Source organism: Rhopilema esculentum, chromosome 8 (assembly GCF_057945365.1).
Source record: "Rhopilema esculentum isolate cy_ngs chromosome 8, ASM5794536v1, whole genome shotgun sequence".
Classification (NCBI taxonomy): Eukaryota; Metazoa; Cnidaria; class Scyphozoa; order Rhizostomeae; family Rhizostomatidae; genus Rhopilema; species Rhopilema esculentum.
The window spans coordinates 5,521,231-5,537,584 of record NC_142822.1 but is presented as its reverse complement, the minus strand read 5'-3'; the positions used below and the strand labels follow the sequence as shown (position 1 = coordinate 5,537,584).

At 36.8% G+C, this 16,354-nt stretch overlaps 1 protein-coding gene across 1 annotated transcript; it reads left to right on the top strand.

Moving 5' to 3' along the window:
* Nucleotides 1-1,242: 1,242 nt before the first annotated feature.
* LOC135694479 (vitellogenin) lies at nt 1,243-15,148 on the top strand. Its single transcript, XM_089109862.1, has 22 exons — nt 1,243-1,367; nt 1,835-1,861; nt 2,987-3,138; nt 3,679-3,957; nt 4,354-4,539; nt 4,774-4,981; nt 5,164-5,443; nt 6,040-6,777; nt 7,158-7,386; nt 8,062-8,190; nt 8,459-8,653; nt 8,826-9,022; nt 9,208-9,472; nt 9,605-10,045; nt 10,168-10,323; nt 10,437-10,850; nt 11,039-11,432; nt 11,582-11,826; nt 13,030-13,185; nt 13,350-13,563; nt 13,698-13,962; nt 14,689-15,148. The coding sequence occupies exons 1-22, from the start codon at nt 1,328-1,330 to the stop codon at nt 14,816-14,818; spliced, it is 5,340 nt and encodes a 1,779-aa protein (XP_088965988.1). The 5' UTR covers nt 1,243-1,327; the 3' UTR covers nt 14,819-15,148.
* The last annotated feature ends 1,206 nt before the right edge of the window (nt 15,149-16,354 follow it).

Below are 16,354 nucleotides of genomic sequence, written 5' to 3'. Positions count from 1 at the left end.
TAAATCAACCGCTCTAAGCAGAAAAGTAAAATGCCCCCCCCCCCTCCGCCTTTTTGATTTAGCACTCTCCGACATATATATGAGAAAGATGACCGAAACATCAATTTGGTATTCTTGAAGAAAATTAATTTACCAACCCTTCCCTAGGGCTATTCAATGCATTTTATGCACACTGTAAGTTTCCAACGGCACAGCGTTTTTCATAAATTCTCAGATATTGCGTTCAATCTTTGCCGTTCAATCTTCCATATAGCCAAATGAAAGCGTACGGCTGGCGGTCAAATCGAATGGAACAAGAGCGGCTAAAAATAAACAAGGAAGAAAGTTTCTGGTTGATGACACATTTTTCTTTCTTTTCAATTATCGCTGTCTTCAGCCAGATACTGCAATTCTGCTATCTGTTTTTCCTTCCATGGCAGCTAATCTTTGAATGGGGTCAAATTGTTCTATTTTTTCAACAATGTGAAGACATTTTCTCTTGCTTATGTTTCCCATATTTTCCATTCATACAGGTCCCTGTTTGCTTTCTGCAGGGGGTAACATACCGATTTTTTCATACCTTGTTGTGCATACTTTGTACATTGCATTCCACGCAATTTTTGGCAATGTATTGAGTTTTTCCAACATAATCTCAAATAAAGCAAAACACTATTAGAATAGTGAGGTCTGATATCACTTAGGGAAATAATTAATGGATATGTTGAAATACCAGTACTGAATGTGAAAAAATCAATTTATTTCAGGGGAGACATTTGTAGACTGTTATTTTTGGAATGGAAGCAAGCTTGCAATAAAGTGATAGAGCTTTCCAAGCCAACAGGCTGTCCATTGCAAAAATGGAATGAAGTTAGAGGTTTATCTCTTTTTAAATTCAATCTTCTGCTTGCAAACGATAAATAATTGTTGATAGCATGTAGCTATGATTAAGATGGTCTTGGAATTCTCTCAACCGCGACGAGTATGCGAGGAAAATTATGATTTTTAAAAATAGTATTGCAACATTTAAATGTAGAGCAATTGAGAAAGTAATGGATAATACAAATGGGTTTTTTTCTTTTTGATATAAAGATTGCACTGTGTCTGCTTTTTTATTTTAATGGTTGTCTCTTAAAAAAGATCGCTCGGTTTTTTGCACTGTGTTTCGACATGTAACCCCGTGACAGAGCATACCATGATGTCCCACTGGAATAGACATGTGATTGGCAAGCTGTAATGGAGAAAATACCCCTGTCTATTGTTCCTCAAAAGTATTGTCCGTCAAATGGCATAAAAGGACAAAGCTGCAAAGGCAAGTCAACGTCTTTGGACGAAAGACCAAAAAGTCAACATGAAGTTTCTGGTCCTTCTCTCCTGCGTCGCCTTGGCTGGTTAGTTCAATTTCACTTTTCTCATTTAATATTTTTTTCTATATTGAAAGTACGTACTTAATTATTGTCATGAAATCATATCTTTTATGTATACTTTATGAGACTTTATAGAGAATAATGTGTTTCCAGCTATTTTTGGAGAACCCCGAAAATTAATGGAATTACATCTATTTACTTCTTTGTGGATTCTAGATTATCTCAATTTGGAGAAGTTTATTCTAGTAGCATAAACTAATGTATCCCTTGCAGAGCAAATTACCAAGACCATTAAGATTAGGATATTTGAATCAAAAACTCTTGATCTATTTTCCTAGAAGATTTTATGCCTTACGCCTTTATGCCCTCTCCATCGTAACTTAAATTTAGGGTGTCGTTGTTACACTATTACGAATGATAAAAGAGCAAATCTTGATCATAGTTTACTAACAAGTGACTTGTATCTAAAACCAGCCTTTCTATCTTCACAGCCGCTGAGCGTAGCTACAGCATCTATGGTGAGTTGATTTGTTTTACTTTGTTACCTTGCTTGACTTTTTATTGAAATATTTTCTCGGGTTTTCTCCATTCATTGCTCCTTTAAGAAAATTTGTCATAATATCTCTAAATCTCTAATTGATTTTTGAAGTGTTGCGAAATCGTTGTCTTTTGATCAAACCACTTTTAACGACAGTCGCCCAAGATGTCGAAAAACTTTTTTATTGGGTCGAGTTACTATACGTACGCAGATATTAAATATTTTCTGGGAACGTCTCGAGTCTGACGAACGTTGCCCAAAGACCAAATGCTTCGGTATCGAATAGAACTGAAAAAACTTTTTCTTGACATGGCCCTTTTCGCATTTCATCCTTTGACGACTTTTAGATTTTTGAAATGAAATACAGCCACAATTATTGTCAACACGTAAACGTTTTCTTGCAATGCTGTCTAGAATATTTATCTAAATTTATATACTATAGGTTTGTTATACAAATGATTTGGACATGCTTAATGTCGCATTCTTGGTTATCTTCCTAAATGGAATTAAGTACAGCTTTAGATAAAGCAGAGAAAGAATACAAAACACTTTCAAAGGCTCAATAACTAACTGACAAGTAAAAAGTTCTTAGTTACGAGGTGAATCCCCTTCAAAAGATGGTCTAAGTTCGAAGAGGGCCTGAAAAGATGGAGATAAACATTATTTAGAAAGTGCCTAGCACATAACAGATTTGGGTGTTAAATGTTCCAGTGATCAAATACGCTAAAAACCAAGACCAGGTTGTTTCACAGTTTTGTTTAAAATAAATTTTGAAATTATTTCGGAGCTAAGCCCAATAAGCCCGCAACTCACCACCGCTTTAGCCTTCTCTACAACTATTTGTATAGATGGTTCTCGTTCGTGTTGAATTTAGTTCTGTATTCAGGCCTGCAATGTTCGTCTCATACGTATATAAAGCCAATAATCAGAATGAGCCTAAAAAATGTCTCGTATTGCCATGGAATTGGGGTTATCAGCAGCGGAATTATAATTTAAGGTCTCGTTTCTCTGAAGAAAAATGCAAAATTTGATTTGTTATTTGCTTTTTTATATGATAAAAGTACATGTTAAAGAAAACGCTCACAATCGCTCTTTTATCTGGCAGGTGGTTACAAGGAGCAAGGAAAGTATGTTTATCACTACGAAGCATTCCTGTACCCTTCAGCTGTCCCAAATTTGGAGAAACACGTGGCAAAGATCCATATAAATGGAACAGTTGAGCTGCACATCATGAAGAACGAAAAAGCTATTCTGACGGTAGTTTTTATTAAGATATACCAAATTACATTAGCAATTTAAAGTAGTTTGTTTTGCAAGAGGTTTATTTGAATCTATTTAATAGTATAAGCTGCTTCAAGGATAGTTGCGTTTTCAAGACTGTTTTAATGCTAACCCAGTTATTCAAAATACTACTACACTAAAACAATTACTACAAATCGAAAATCGCAAAATTGTCTTTACAGAACCTTTTTTGAAATTTTTGAAATTTATGGCGTCATGTGTAGAGAGTTTTTCGATTCACTGTTTCGAAATAAATGTAAGCCAGGATTGGTATTTTCGAATAGCAAGCTATAACCCTTGCCCTTAGCACGCCTTTTTGCTTAAGCGTTTATTGAATACAAATAAGCAATTTTCATAGTAGCTGCAGAGTTAACTCTTATTGGAATCAGTTACACAATAATGAGGCACTATATGTCATACGTAACAACATTGCTTGAAGGATGACAACCTGTGTTTTAGGCAAGTCGTTGCATTTACTGCAATAAATATAATCCAAAGCCTTTTTTCGTTCTGTAGGTCAAGGACATCAGCATCTACGAATGCCTTTCAGACCCCAAAAACATGAGTGGGGTAAATGAAAGGTTTTCAGAATTTAGCACCAAAGTGAGCCGCCCACACCTGATGAAGCCAATCAAATTTGGCTACACCAACGGACTGGTACAGCAAGTCTTTGCACCAGAAGACGACCCATCCTGGTCTGTAAATATAAAGAAAGGTATCCTCAATATGTTGAGCGTTGATGTCCAAGGCAAGGATCAAGAGACCGGTCTCAAAGATTTCTTCAACAAAGAAGAGGTGGGTTATTTTATATTCTGATAATAAATTCGATTGTCTCATGTTTTTCTCTATGGAATGCTCTACCAAAAAAGTTGAAGAAATCTAAGTTCTTGATTAGATATGTCGAAAACTCTCCATGTAAAACTTCAAAAGATCCTTATCAAAATCTCTTTATTTCCTTGTCTCCAAATAATCATCTTGTGCAATCAACAGAATTTGATGCAAAATATTATAAGCAACAGAATGCAAGGTCGTCGAAACGAAACTCAAATTTCTAGAGATTAGTTGCTTCTTATTCAGAACTCTCTTTCAAGGAAGTTTCTAACAATTGGGAGATTATTAAAAGGCTCCCCCCTTGCTTCCGAAGACCATGCTGGTGAGAATTCTTTTTGTAAACGACATTTTTGCTTTCAGGCCACAATTCTTGGTATCTGTCAGACATCCTACAGCCACAAGTACTTTGAAGTTGTTGATGCTCGCCAAGTCAGAAGAAGAATTGGAATGAATTTCACAAAGACCATTGATTTTGAGAACTGCACTGGTTTGAACTATGACGTTTACAACAAAAATGTGCAAGGAACCAACCCAGATCAGGACTCAGTTAGTATTATGTTTCTTTGCACTTAAATTTCTATTCGTTGAGATACTCTTAATAAGTCTATTCGTAATATTTTACAACATTAGGGTATTGTTGATATGCCATCTTATTTTATCATTGAAAATTAATCTATACTTGTATCGCAAATTTTTCTTTCTGCACATTGGTAAGAACGAGCTTTGGTTAGAGCGCACGTGCAATATGAATGACATTTGTTCATGTGTTTTATGCTTTAGAATCCACTGAAGACAACAGCAACGATCAAGTACAACATCACTGGAACTGAAACCCAATTCAAGATTGAAGGTGTCACTGCCAAGGGTGTCTATGTTCTGTACCCATTCTCTAAACAAGAAGAGGGGATCCCAACCGAATCGGTTCAAAGACTTGTTCTCTTGAAAGAAGGTGTCAGCCATTTTGAAAGCGAATACCCACATCATTTCGGTGAGGATAACCTCAGATTTTTTAAAACTAGTTGCACTACTAATGGCGGCCTTTCATCTAGTCGTGATTAGCAATCTCAACCATATTTTTATTGCTTTATTTTTTTTTTGAATACTCTTGTACTCCTAACTAAGTACTGAATTTCATGAAGTTTGAACAAATTTGGATTCTTTTTTATACAGCATGGAACCAACGTGGAAAACTAATGATGGAAATGCCATCCTTTCACAAGCCAGAGGTTATCCCACCACTTTCACAGAGCGAACGGGACAACAAAGCAACCTACATCTGCAACGCTATCAAAAGATTCTCATCATTGATTCCAAAGGGAAAGCCAGTCCAGAGTGTAATCCTTCAGCCTGAAATCTCAACCATTTTCATGCAAGTTGTCAACAACCTGAGAATGTGTGATCTCGTCACGTTGTCTGGAGTGTTTGCAAAGTGTGCAGATGCAGACTCCAGGTTTGTAAATTCCTTATCTTTTTGTTTATTCTAAGGGTATCTCGATATGTGATTTTGCAATAAATTTTTATTGGATTTCTTATTAGTCTAAGCCTATTGATGCCTATATCACCATCTTTCGCTCAAGTAACCTTGATGAATAAAAATTATATAGATTATTGTTTGAATCAATTTAAGTTTGAAAATATATTCGTTAAGTGTTAAACTTTTCTCATCAGCCCCATAACATCTAGTTGACGTTATTTTAAAAGTATTATAAAATTTGTAAAATTAAGAAGTATTTCAAGTTAAATATTTGTCAACACTACTGTTATCATTTTTTGATACAATAAGATTTTGCTATCAGTCACCTAACTAGCTGCTTCTGTACGTTTACTTTTGCTTGCAAGACGATTTGATATGTCATGTTTGGGTTTTTATACTGCATATATTTCCAGAGATGTGCAGTTGCGACATAGCTCAAACATGAGTGAGTGAAGATGTGCTAAAACAATCACCTTTATTACCGTCATTTAGCCGCCACAAATTCAATATGTTATATTTGTAAACATTCGTTTCTTACTAACACTTCAATTAGTTTTTTTTCTTATCAACAGAAGCTGGTTAGTACGTAGTATGAGGATGTGCCATACAGAGACATGCCTGGAGTTCATGCGAACAAAAGTGGAAAAGCTTACAGACGAGCACATTACATCCTATTTGATAGGAATAAGTTTTGTTGGTCAGCCCACACGTTCAATTGTCGATAAAATGGAAAAGTTTTGCAGCATACCAAAAATTTCCATCAATGCACAACTTAAAAAAGCTTGCCTGATCACCTCAAGCAACATTGCCCAAGGATACTGCAAAGTGAACCCAATCTGCACTTCATGGGTTGAGAACGCAATCAGGGACGCCTTGCAAAAGATATCTAAGCCAAAATGCTACCAGAATATTGAAAACTGCCAGCCGATCAAGGGCCTTACTGTTCACACTGTTGTGTCGATTGCTGAAAATCATGGACGACCATCCTACTTGGCTGCCCTTGAAAGCATCATATTCCATCCCGAAGTGCCAACCAGTGTCAAAATGCACGCCATTAACTGCCTCAGGCCAATCATCAGACAGTCACCAAGAAGGGTGCAAATTGTGCTCTTAAGGCTGTTCCGTGATTTCAAATACGACAGCCAGATGCGCACTCTTGCTCTCTCGGTAATAATGGAGAACCCCCATCCACACCTTATCCAGCTTTGTGCCCGCCAGATCTATGTTGAGCCAAGCTTGAACATCAGGAAATTTGCCCATGAATTGTTCACTCAATGCAGTGAATCAGTAATCAAATACAACAGAACTATGTGAGTTTTGCTTTTTTGATATTCATCTCAATGTCTTTTGTATTCAAAACATAAAAAATCAATTGCTAGGTATCTCCATTGAAGAAAGTTTCAAATTGATAGACCTTAAAGTGTTCTTACAACGTTTTGGGTCTATTTTATCATTGAATATCTAAATCACTTCAGCTCATATCTTGACTTAAGAGATCTAGCTTAATTATTCCGTATAAATTTTTAGTCGTCACACATGCAAATCAGTACTGAAACTGTACACAAAGTCTGTGTACAGTTTGTCTGTAGTACTGTAGACTTTTAAGTGTTCTTACAATCGTTGTTTGTCTAAATCACTTCAGCTCAAATCTTGACTTAAGAGATCTGGCATAATCCATATTACTTTTCAGTCGTCACACATGCAAATCAGTTCTGAAGCTCTACACCAAGTTGTACTTGCCTTCTCAAATGGCACAGTACCGCAGTCTTCACATGAACGGCCAACTGAAAAACCAAAGACTCAACCTTGCCAGCGAACTTGAAGGAAGTTGGATTGCAAACAACAACAGCTACATCCCCAGATACTCTCAAGCTAGACTTAGAGCATCGATTCTCGGAAGGAAGTTCGAGGTTTTTGATGTAAGTAGAAATAAGCTCCTATCACAAAGGAACGATTTACGTAGGACCCAGTATATTTAAGTACAAATGGTTTTAAATCATTTTTGTTATTTAACCAGTCCTTCCTGGCCTTTTTGGGTGGACTATCTGTGAACCAGAAGTACTGAAGGTCTCTTTTCTATTTCAAATAATCGAGGCTCGATATCTTGTACGAAAGTGCCAGAAGATTGTCATTCACACATTAATTTAAATTCAGCTGGATCGTCTTCCTGGAATTGATGAAGGTCACCTATTTTTGTAGAGGAAAGATGTCTGGATAGATTTCTTAAGTGTCTCAAAGATGTCTACATGTTGTTTATAGACTGCTTAGAAAATGCTTTTATAAGCGTCCTCAAATGTCTGGAGAGCACTATAATCTCTTAATACATACTGGTGGAGAGGGCATTTCACCCTTTTGTGGTTGAGGCTTCATGCCAAAGATGCTTCAAATTTTTACATAGATTTTCTTTGACTTGTCAATGATGCAATCGTATTTTTTTGCTGTTTAGGACTTCTTGCTAATTATTTTGTATTATGGCAGCCGCAGTTGTATCAAAAAGATATTCGGTGTCAGCTTATGTTTTGGTATGCTCATTCAAAGAAAAATATCAAGTTGTTACAAATCTTAGTGTTAATTGAAGTACCATTTTATCCTAGTCTGTAATGTACATGCAAGGCATCCAGGACTATATAAACTGGCTCATCCATTCAATGCAAGAATACATCCAGCCACAACCAGAAGAGCTGCGCGAAATCAAGAAGAAGATTTATGATATTACCCAAAGGGTACTTTCTTTCTATATCTACAATTTCCATCTTTACTGTACAACGTTGACGATTACCCAACGTTGTGCAAGTTCTGCTCTATAGCCCATGATTCGTAACACGCTGTTCTGACTGTCTCACAACACAAGTAAAAAGTGAATTATGAAAACTGAAAATGAATAGCATTTAGATTCAAATCGAACGGTTTTTTGTATACTGAATTTTTAGCCTAATTTAATTCTTTGTACTTCCTGTAAAATGTGTTTGAGTTTAAAAAGTTCTTTTTCAGACTTTCCATGTTCCAAAAGACCCAGAGGAACTTCTTTATGAAGGAAGATTGAGGCTGTTCGACAAGTTGGTCAGTGTTCAAAACATCACATTGAACAAGACTAGTGACTTTACTGAGCAGCTGTACTCACACCTACCCCAGATACTTGAGGTCTTTAAGCAGCTGAAGGAAGGAAAAACCTGGATGTGGTCACAGGTACTCACTAATTATTTCTATCTTCTTCTTCTAAAGGTTTTTATCTTTAAATCAGAATTCGTTTCTTTGAATGTTTTCTTTACACAGAGACCTTTTTAGTGTAGCCCATCGTGTATAGTTATTGACCGTTTGCAAGATTTTTGCATCTTTATTTTATTTGTTTCCCTCACAGCCCTTCATGTTGGTTGAAGCTATTTACCGAGTCCCATCACTTTGTGGTGTCCCATTGGTTTTCAACATGACATCAATGGCTCTGCCATACTTGCGGACCAACATTAAACTTGAAACAACCCCTGAAATCAAGTCACCAATCTCTCTGATCCGTAAAAAATTGCAAGAAATCAAAATTTCTGGAATCCAGCAAGTAAGGTAAGATGTTCTACAGCTGTTTATCTTTTTGACAGGAATCGCAAAGCCCATTCTGTACAATAAATATAGATCAAAGATGCCTTTTTAAAGAAATTCGAACTACAAATATTACACGTAGAAAATTAAGCACATTCTTACTTCTTGCAGGAACCCATTTGATTAAAAACAAACTTGACTTCTTCTAGCTCTCTTGCTGAAGTCAGAGGAACAATTAAGTATAGCCTGCCATTCATCGAAGTTGGTGCTCAGTGCAGGAAAGTCATGAATATGTCAACACATATGGAAGGCTCCATGAAGTATAACCTCAAAACTGGAGAATACAATGAGCAATGCAAAATGCCAAAGGATATGAGAGAAGTGTTTTTCTTCAACATGGAGGCATATCATTACATCAAGACAACCAAGGAACCAATGCGAAAGTTGGATTTCGAACCAGATCAATTTGGCAGGGTAAGGACAAAGTTCAGTTATGCTTTTATACTAAATGAGTAGCAAAATAACAAAGTTAGTTTTGATTAGTTTTGTTGGGCATTCTTTTTCTCCCATATCAATCAAAAGTAATGTTGCTTTTCCAATACCAAGGTCCAAATCATCAATGTCACGCAACCCTGTGAAGGCCATTGCAGAGCAGAGGAATGGGTCATTCGAACAACCACTGGCAAGTACTTGTCTGTGCAAGATGGCAAAATCGTCTTGAAACCACAGCCATTCAAGTTCAAGGTTATTTTCCACGGAGTGAACCGAAGAATCATCAGCCTGTATGTACCAGGCCAGGGTTACGTTGTCATGTCAAAGAAGTCGCCATGCCTGTTTGTGAAGCCAACCTCAAATGGAAAATACTTCATTGTAGATTATGAGAACTTGCAAAACACATTGATCAAAGCTCTCGTGCATTTAGAGAAGGTTCCAGAAGGCTGGGGATTGCCATCATCAGATGAAATACAGGAAATCAAAAATGCAGGAAGCCTGTTCATGCAAGAGCAAGTTATTATCAGCGGAGAAGAGTACATTGAAAGAGAACTGGTAAGCTAGCGATACTTTCATGCCGTAGATGATGAAAAATGCATATTAGAAAAGCCTTTTCTTTTTAATCACAACCCCGGCTCGTCTGATGGAGTATTTATAATGCATTTGCTTTTTTGCAGATCGAGCCATCAAAGCAGTATGTGAGAATGGCCTACCTTGCACTGACAGATGCCCCTAAAGTCTGCGTAACTCCCAAGAGACAACAAGCACTGAACTTCACCACTGAACGTCAAACAAACTTTACAACCCTGCTCGACAGATACTCGTACTCGAACGTAAGAAATTTTTGTTGCATTCATCCATCTATAATATTTTTTAGTATTTTTTCTGGCTTGTTTGATCCTCTTGATCGTCTTAAGATAGTAACTTACTTCTTTTGGCAACACAGCGCTCCTGCATTGGCCAGCCATGGGGCTTCAACCTTTGCTTGCACGGATACTTCCCAGTAAGCATTGCCCGCTCACCAATTAGCTTGTTATGCAGTCCATCAAAGTTCAGAGTAACTTGCAGACCCGATAACACCACCAAAGTTTCTTCTATCGACACTCGTATAACCTTGGTCAAGAACACAACAAATGAATGGACATACAAATCTGTCACAAGATTGACGGGAACAACCAAAACCATCACTGCAAATGTCAACTTCCGACGAACAGACAATAAGTTCCAGCTGAAAGTTACCCCATCTGATCCAATGCTCTTGAGAATGAAGAAACTTTGCTATGATGAGCAGTTCCAACCTGACAATTACTCACTAAGAGTCAGTGTTGACGACAAGGAATGCAAGAAGGTCCATCTCAAAGTATGTGCATTCTATTAGCTCTCTTAGATGTTATATTCTTTTTATCAGGGCGTGAAGTTTTTACTTTGACTGAAAAAGGATTGTTTTGGAACTGGGTAGACTGCTTCAGCATTTAGGCCGTAAGAATCACTATCGAACCTTTTTTCTTTTTCCGAGTGAGTTTTAAGCAAAGAAAACTTGCTTTTTAGGCCGACTTTCTTGCTCCAAAGCAGCTTCCACGCCACCAAATGGCCTTCCGATACAACTTCACCACTGAAGGCATCCCTAGTTTCTGGCGCCAAGCTTTGTGGTACACAGATCTCTTTGTTGTGAGACCAATCTTGCGATACTCCAGTGACTACTGGTACAGCAACATGACGGGATATCAGAACCTGACCCGATGGAATTTTAATGCCACCATCAATGGCACAACCTACTTGCAATATCTGCTTACAAGCAATGATACTTTGACTTACAAGATTGTCTCACCAACTGAAGTTTGGGTTTGGGAAAAAATCAAGATGAATTCCTTTGCAAACAGTCTCCCAAAAGGGTCTAAACACATCCCAGTTGTAACTAAGCTCACTTGGGGCGGAAACACAGGTAAACTGCTCCAAATTTTTATGGAAATATTTGTTTGTTCTTCGCCTTATGGTAGTGATTTTAGAAGAAAGGCTTGTTACATCTTTTACACCAATCTGCACTCGCTCAGGCAGAGGCATAAATTCAATTATTCCTTATTTTGCTTTCAGCTTGGTGCCGTCAGAGAAACTCTACCTTCATTACCTATGATAAGAAGGTTTACAATTATACAATGAAACGAGGTTGTGACCAGGTGCTCATGCGCAGCTGCTACAGAAACATGACACAGTTGATGGTTTTGGCAGCTACGTCTGGACCAGAGGGATCATTGAGCAAGAAAGTCACCACTCTTGTTGATACCTACGAGATTGAATTTATTCCTGGCAAACAATACACTGACCAGCCAATTGTAAAGGTATCATTGCTACAAGGGAATTGATAATTTTATTATGAGATTGCTTCTTTAAAGGCATCGAGTCGTGATAAAATGGATTGGGTATACCCTAAGTGCCAAAATCCGCTGAGTCATGATTTTCATGAATGCCATGCTATTGGTTGACCTGGAACTGGTCACATGAACTCACCTCGTACTGATTGACAAAACAATTTCCATCAATAGCAAGTTGTCACCAACGGATGCAAATATCACATGAAACAGCAGCGATCACGCTGAAACCAAATGACCCCTATAGAGAGAGCCTATTTACCATGACTCAATGCCTTTAAGGACTTTTTTGGACTCTGGTCCCGTAACGAAATTTCAAAAATGCCACGAGAGTCTATTCAAGTGCGAAAACAAAATCCAATCTCTAGATACGTTTGACTGAAAATAAAACTATTTCAGCACTCGAAACATGTGGTCATTGCTTTTTCTAGGAAAATTTATTAGCTATCAAGGCATTTTACAATGAACATGAATAAAATGTTCTACATTTTAATAAACACACGACGAAATATTGTTTAATATGAATCCTAGAGTAAAATTCTTGACGCAGTTTTACAAACATAGAAATAAAAATCAAAGCATAAAAACAACAGAGGGTACTTATCAACAATTGATAATGAATGCACAGTAAAACTGTAGTTTATATTAATTATTCTGCATATTAACGCTATAACGATTCTATATACATGCTTAGATAAGATGATACTTGACATGTTTGCTACAAATGGGTAAAGACATGATTTTGCGCCAATGCTAGCAAAGAAATTCAACGGAAAATCATTTTGGTGGCCTAAACGTTGTTCTCTACGACTGTTTTACATGAAGTGCTTAGTATATCAAAGTTTAGAGACTATGCAATAATAGAAAAGTTGAATTCAAAAATTTCTTTGAATCCCAAATGAACCCGAACGTCTTGCCATATTCCAGGTGCTTCTTAAATAGAGAGGTTCTATTTACCATGACTCAATCCCCTTAATCTATATCATAATTCGGCAGTAAGGATATTATAAAGAAATTCTTCACCTCTCTATTCCATGTAACTTCCCCAGTGAAAACAATTGTTGTCCTTTGATCTACACGATGCCAAGGAACCCCAGTTTACGACTTTATGCAATATTCAATCAATTCCAACGTCGTTCACTTTTATAAATGGTTTTTCTTCAATTTATTCAGATAAATGGCAAACAGATATCTTTGGCAGATGATAAATACGAGATTCAGAAAGAAGGAAAACCATGCTTAGTCATTGTTTGGGAACCCGAAATCAAATCAATGTCTCTGTGGCATCGACAAACAGGACTTGTTGTTTTACTCCGAAATGGATACTCAGTAAGTGAACGGTTATAATTTGTGCCTATTTTATTAATACTATCGTCTTCTTTTAGACAGTTAGACAGTCTTGAAAATCTACCTCACTAGGAAGTGAAATGTTTGGATTTTCAGTAACAGATTTAACGAACCAAGTCATTCTTACTTCTTATAAAATTTCTCAGGTTCACACCACTGTTGGCCCAATGCTGTTTGGCAAAGTTTGCGGAATGTGCGGAAACTTCAACGGGGAACAAAGGTTTGAGTTCAGAACACCAGAAGGAAAGCTAATCCGTGACGTACAGCGACCAAAACTGTACGACCCAGAGCTTGCATTCTATGAAGAACGCCACTTTGGAAACAGCTGGATTGTCCCAGGAAGAAAATGCGCTAAGGGAGGTACGGTACATTTTCCTATATGCCTAATGCTTTTATATCTTATATTTTGTATTGCCTGATGTTTTGGTTTTTTAAAACAACAACTCGTTTGCGTCTCAGTCACTCCTTTAACATCTTTTCGTGCCCTTTCATAGAATGCAACTTCAGACGTGAATTCATCAAGGTTGAGCAACAGAACAAGTACTGCCTGACCAAAATAAGAGTGCCCCAATGCCAGACCAAATGCACCACAAAAACAAAGGAAGACCTGAAAGCTCCAGTTATCTGTGTTGCAAAGAATGAATCTTCACAACTGCACGGTCAGCTGGTGTCAGGACAGCCACTCACACTGGCCACTGCTACTGACCACTTGTTGCCAGTCAGTCTGCCAATTGAATGCAACTGCCCTTGCAAAAACAGGTAAAACATTTGGGTCCTTTACGGGCTTCATATTAAAACCTTGTATAATGTTTAGAAAAAGGATCAGCAATCAGAAAGTAAAATGATCAACTCGGAACCAAACCGGTTAGAGTGCTAGTTCTTATCGCCTGAGGCAACAAACCGTTAGTGTCGGGAAGGGCATTAGACTTTCCAGTGGTCAAATCCTATCTTAAAACGAGCCCTTCCAAAGAATGACTAAGCCAGTTCCAGCAAAAATGAATATGAAAAAGTATGGAATGAAATTTATACTTGATATGAAATTTTGGCTTGGGTATCGTTCAGCCCATCACTTTGGTTGGTACATATCTAAACAGTATACTTAAACTTCATTCACTGACTGAATCAAAATGGTTTGAGGCCGTGTGACCTTTACCTACCCAGTAGTTGAATATGTCTTTGTTTATAAGGACAAAATATTCCTGTTTCTTTTCGCAAGATATCTTTAAAGAACTACCGTGAAAGGATTTTTTCAAATCTTGTTAGCATTTACAAGTCTTCATCAAGTAGGAACTTTGTGAGCTTGCTAACCTTGCCTTGACCTTTTTTGACCAGAAATGTTTATGAAAAATCAAAACGTTGAGCACTATATCGGCCATTGCGGAATTGGCAATGGAGGAATCAGGTAATTCTTCTTACTTTTGTTAGCGTCACATCTACTTCAGCTCTCAAAGGCCTAGCTGTAATGGTTGATCTTTTTTCTTGTAGGTCAAAGTTTTTTAAAGGGGAAGACGAAGACAAGGACGATTTTGCTAGTGGTGATGGAGACTACAAGGGAAAAAAGGAAGATTATGAAAGAAACGATTTCCCCTTCAATTTCTACGATTTATTGTTTTAAAAACTCTAAGAATAAGACTTCATAAGATATGATTAGCTATACTCTTTGTTACATGCTTTTTACGCAATTATCCTAACTTGTACAAGCCCACGTTTGCCTTGCTGAAATTAGCTGCTTTGTAAGAATTTGAAAGGGAATCATTTTCAAAGTTCCTCGTAAAATAGTGAGGCATTTTGACAATTAATGTTTATTTTAACTTTTTTTCAAGATACGAGCATTCAGCTTTGCAAAAGTGGGCTATCATAGCTGTTTTCGTGTATTAAATAATTGTTTAGATGTAATGTCATTTTAAGGAATAAGCTGCATATAAATAAAAATCAAGTTCAGCTACTCAACTTTGTTTTTTTCGCTCACTGCTAAATACGTCTTGCAAGATTTAATCTCTTGTTGTGGAGCATCAGTGTGAAATGTGGCTTTGACACTCAAAGAAATGGGATTTAAAAACAAAATCTTTGAATAATACCAATGATGAATGGTATATGTTATTATTGAAATAATTTTCCATATTAATTATTGAATTAAACATGAGGAAATTGTCATTATTTACATCATAAAAATATAGAGTGGAATCTGGCCTACCTGTAGGAAAATTGCAAGGGGGTGGAGGGGGTGGGAGACTAACGTTAAATTTTCTAAATCTAACCGCCAGTACTCAAAAGGAATCTGTAGTGTTTATAGACGACTTGCCTCCAATGATGTCCTGGGTTATTGGCCTATTGTTAAAACTTTGCAAATACCAAAAAATTTTGATGTATAAAGGGAAGTCATGGAAAGTATAAATTCTTTTTATATCAGCTTTGCATAAAAGAACCCATTAACTCTCCAGGACCGATGAAATATTACGAGCCAGCTTACCGATATCTCTCTTTCAGAGAAAACCATGTATGTAAACAGTAAACTACAGACACAGTTTGTTAGGAGTTGAGAGAAAGTGATTCTTCGAGTGATAAGTTTGAATTTATGCAAGAGATTTCATTCTACTACACTGGAAAATGTGAGCACTTATTCATTTTTCTGCTGCCTCTTGAAATGAATGTTTCTGATTGTTGATTCGGTTTGAAAAAATTTTGGAATCTAGGGAGTTGTTCTGTGGAATTTTCAATAGAAGTATTTTCAATTCTGTGTTCAAGGTAAACAATTTTAAGAGATATCAAAAAACTTCAAAATCCTCTATTTCATGAAAATTTTTGAGCTTAAGAACAACGAGCTTTACAAAAAGACATGAGTTTTTAACCCCTATACGGCTATTTTCAGTGATGAAAAACTGCTAATTTCAACAAAAAAAATTGAAGCCGATTAAGTGAAATAGCTCTTTGGAAAAATGTCTACTGGATGTCTTTCTTTAACTTCTGTATCGATAGATAAATTTAACTACTCTATTTTATTTAGAACAGAATCATTAACTCAAATAGAGAATGATTTACCATTATTTGCACATCTTTTTGACATCGCTAATTGTTGATTTCTGCCTTGGAAACCCCATAAACGTGCACGGAATCATAGTCGAGATTTTTTTTTTCAAAAATGAGAATAGCT

What these genes read in the sequence shown, in the direction of transcription:
- LOC135694479 (XM_089109862.1), top strand. Translation starts at nt 1,328, where the DNA reads ATGAAGTTTCTGGTCCTTCTCTCCTGCGTCGCCTTGGCTG. An exon ending in CGAATACCCACATCATTTCG is followed by an intron (nt 4,982 to 5,163) that starts GTGAGGATAACC and finishes TTTTTTATACAG; the next exon opens with CATGGAACCAACGTGGAAAA. An exon ending in AACCAGATCAATTTGGCAGG is followed by an intron (nt 9,473 to 9,604) that starts GTAAGGACAAAG and finishes TCCAATACCAAG; the next exon opens with GTCCAAATCATCAATGTCAC.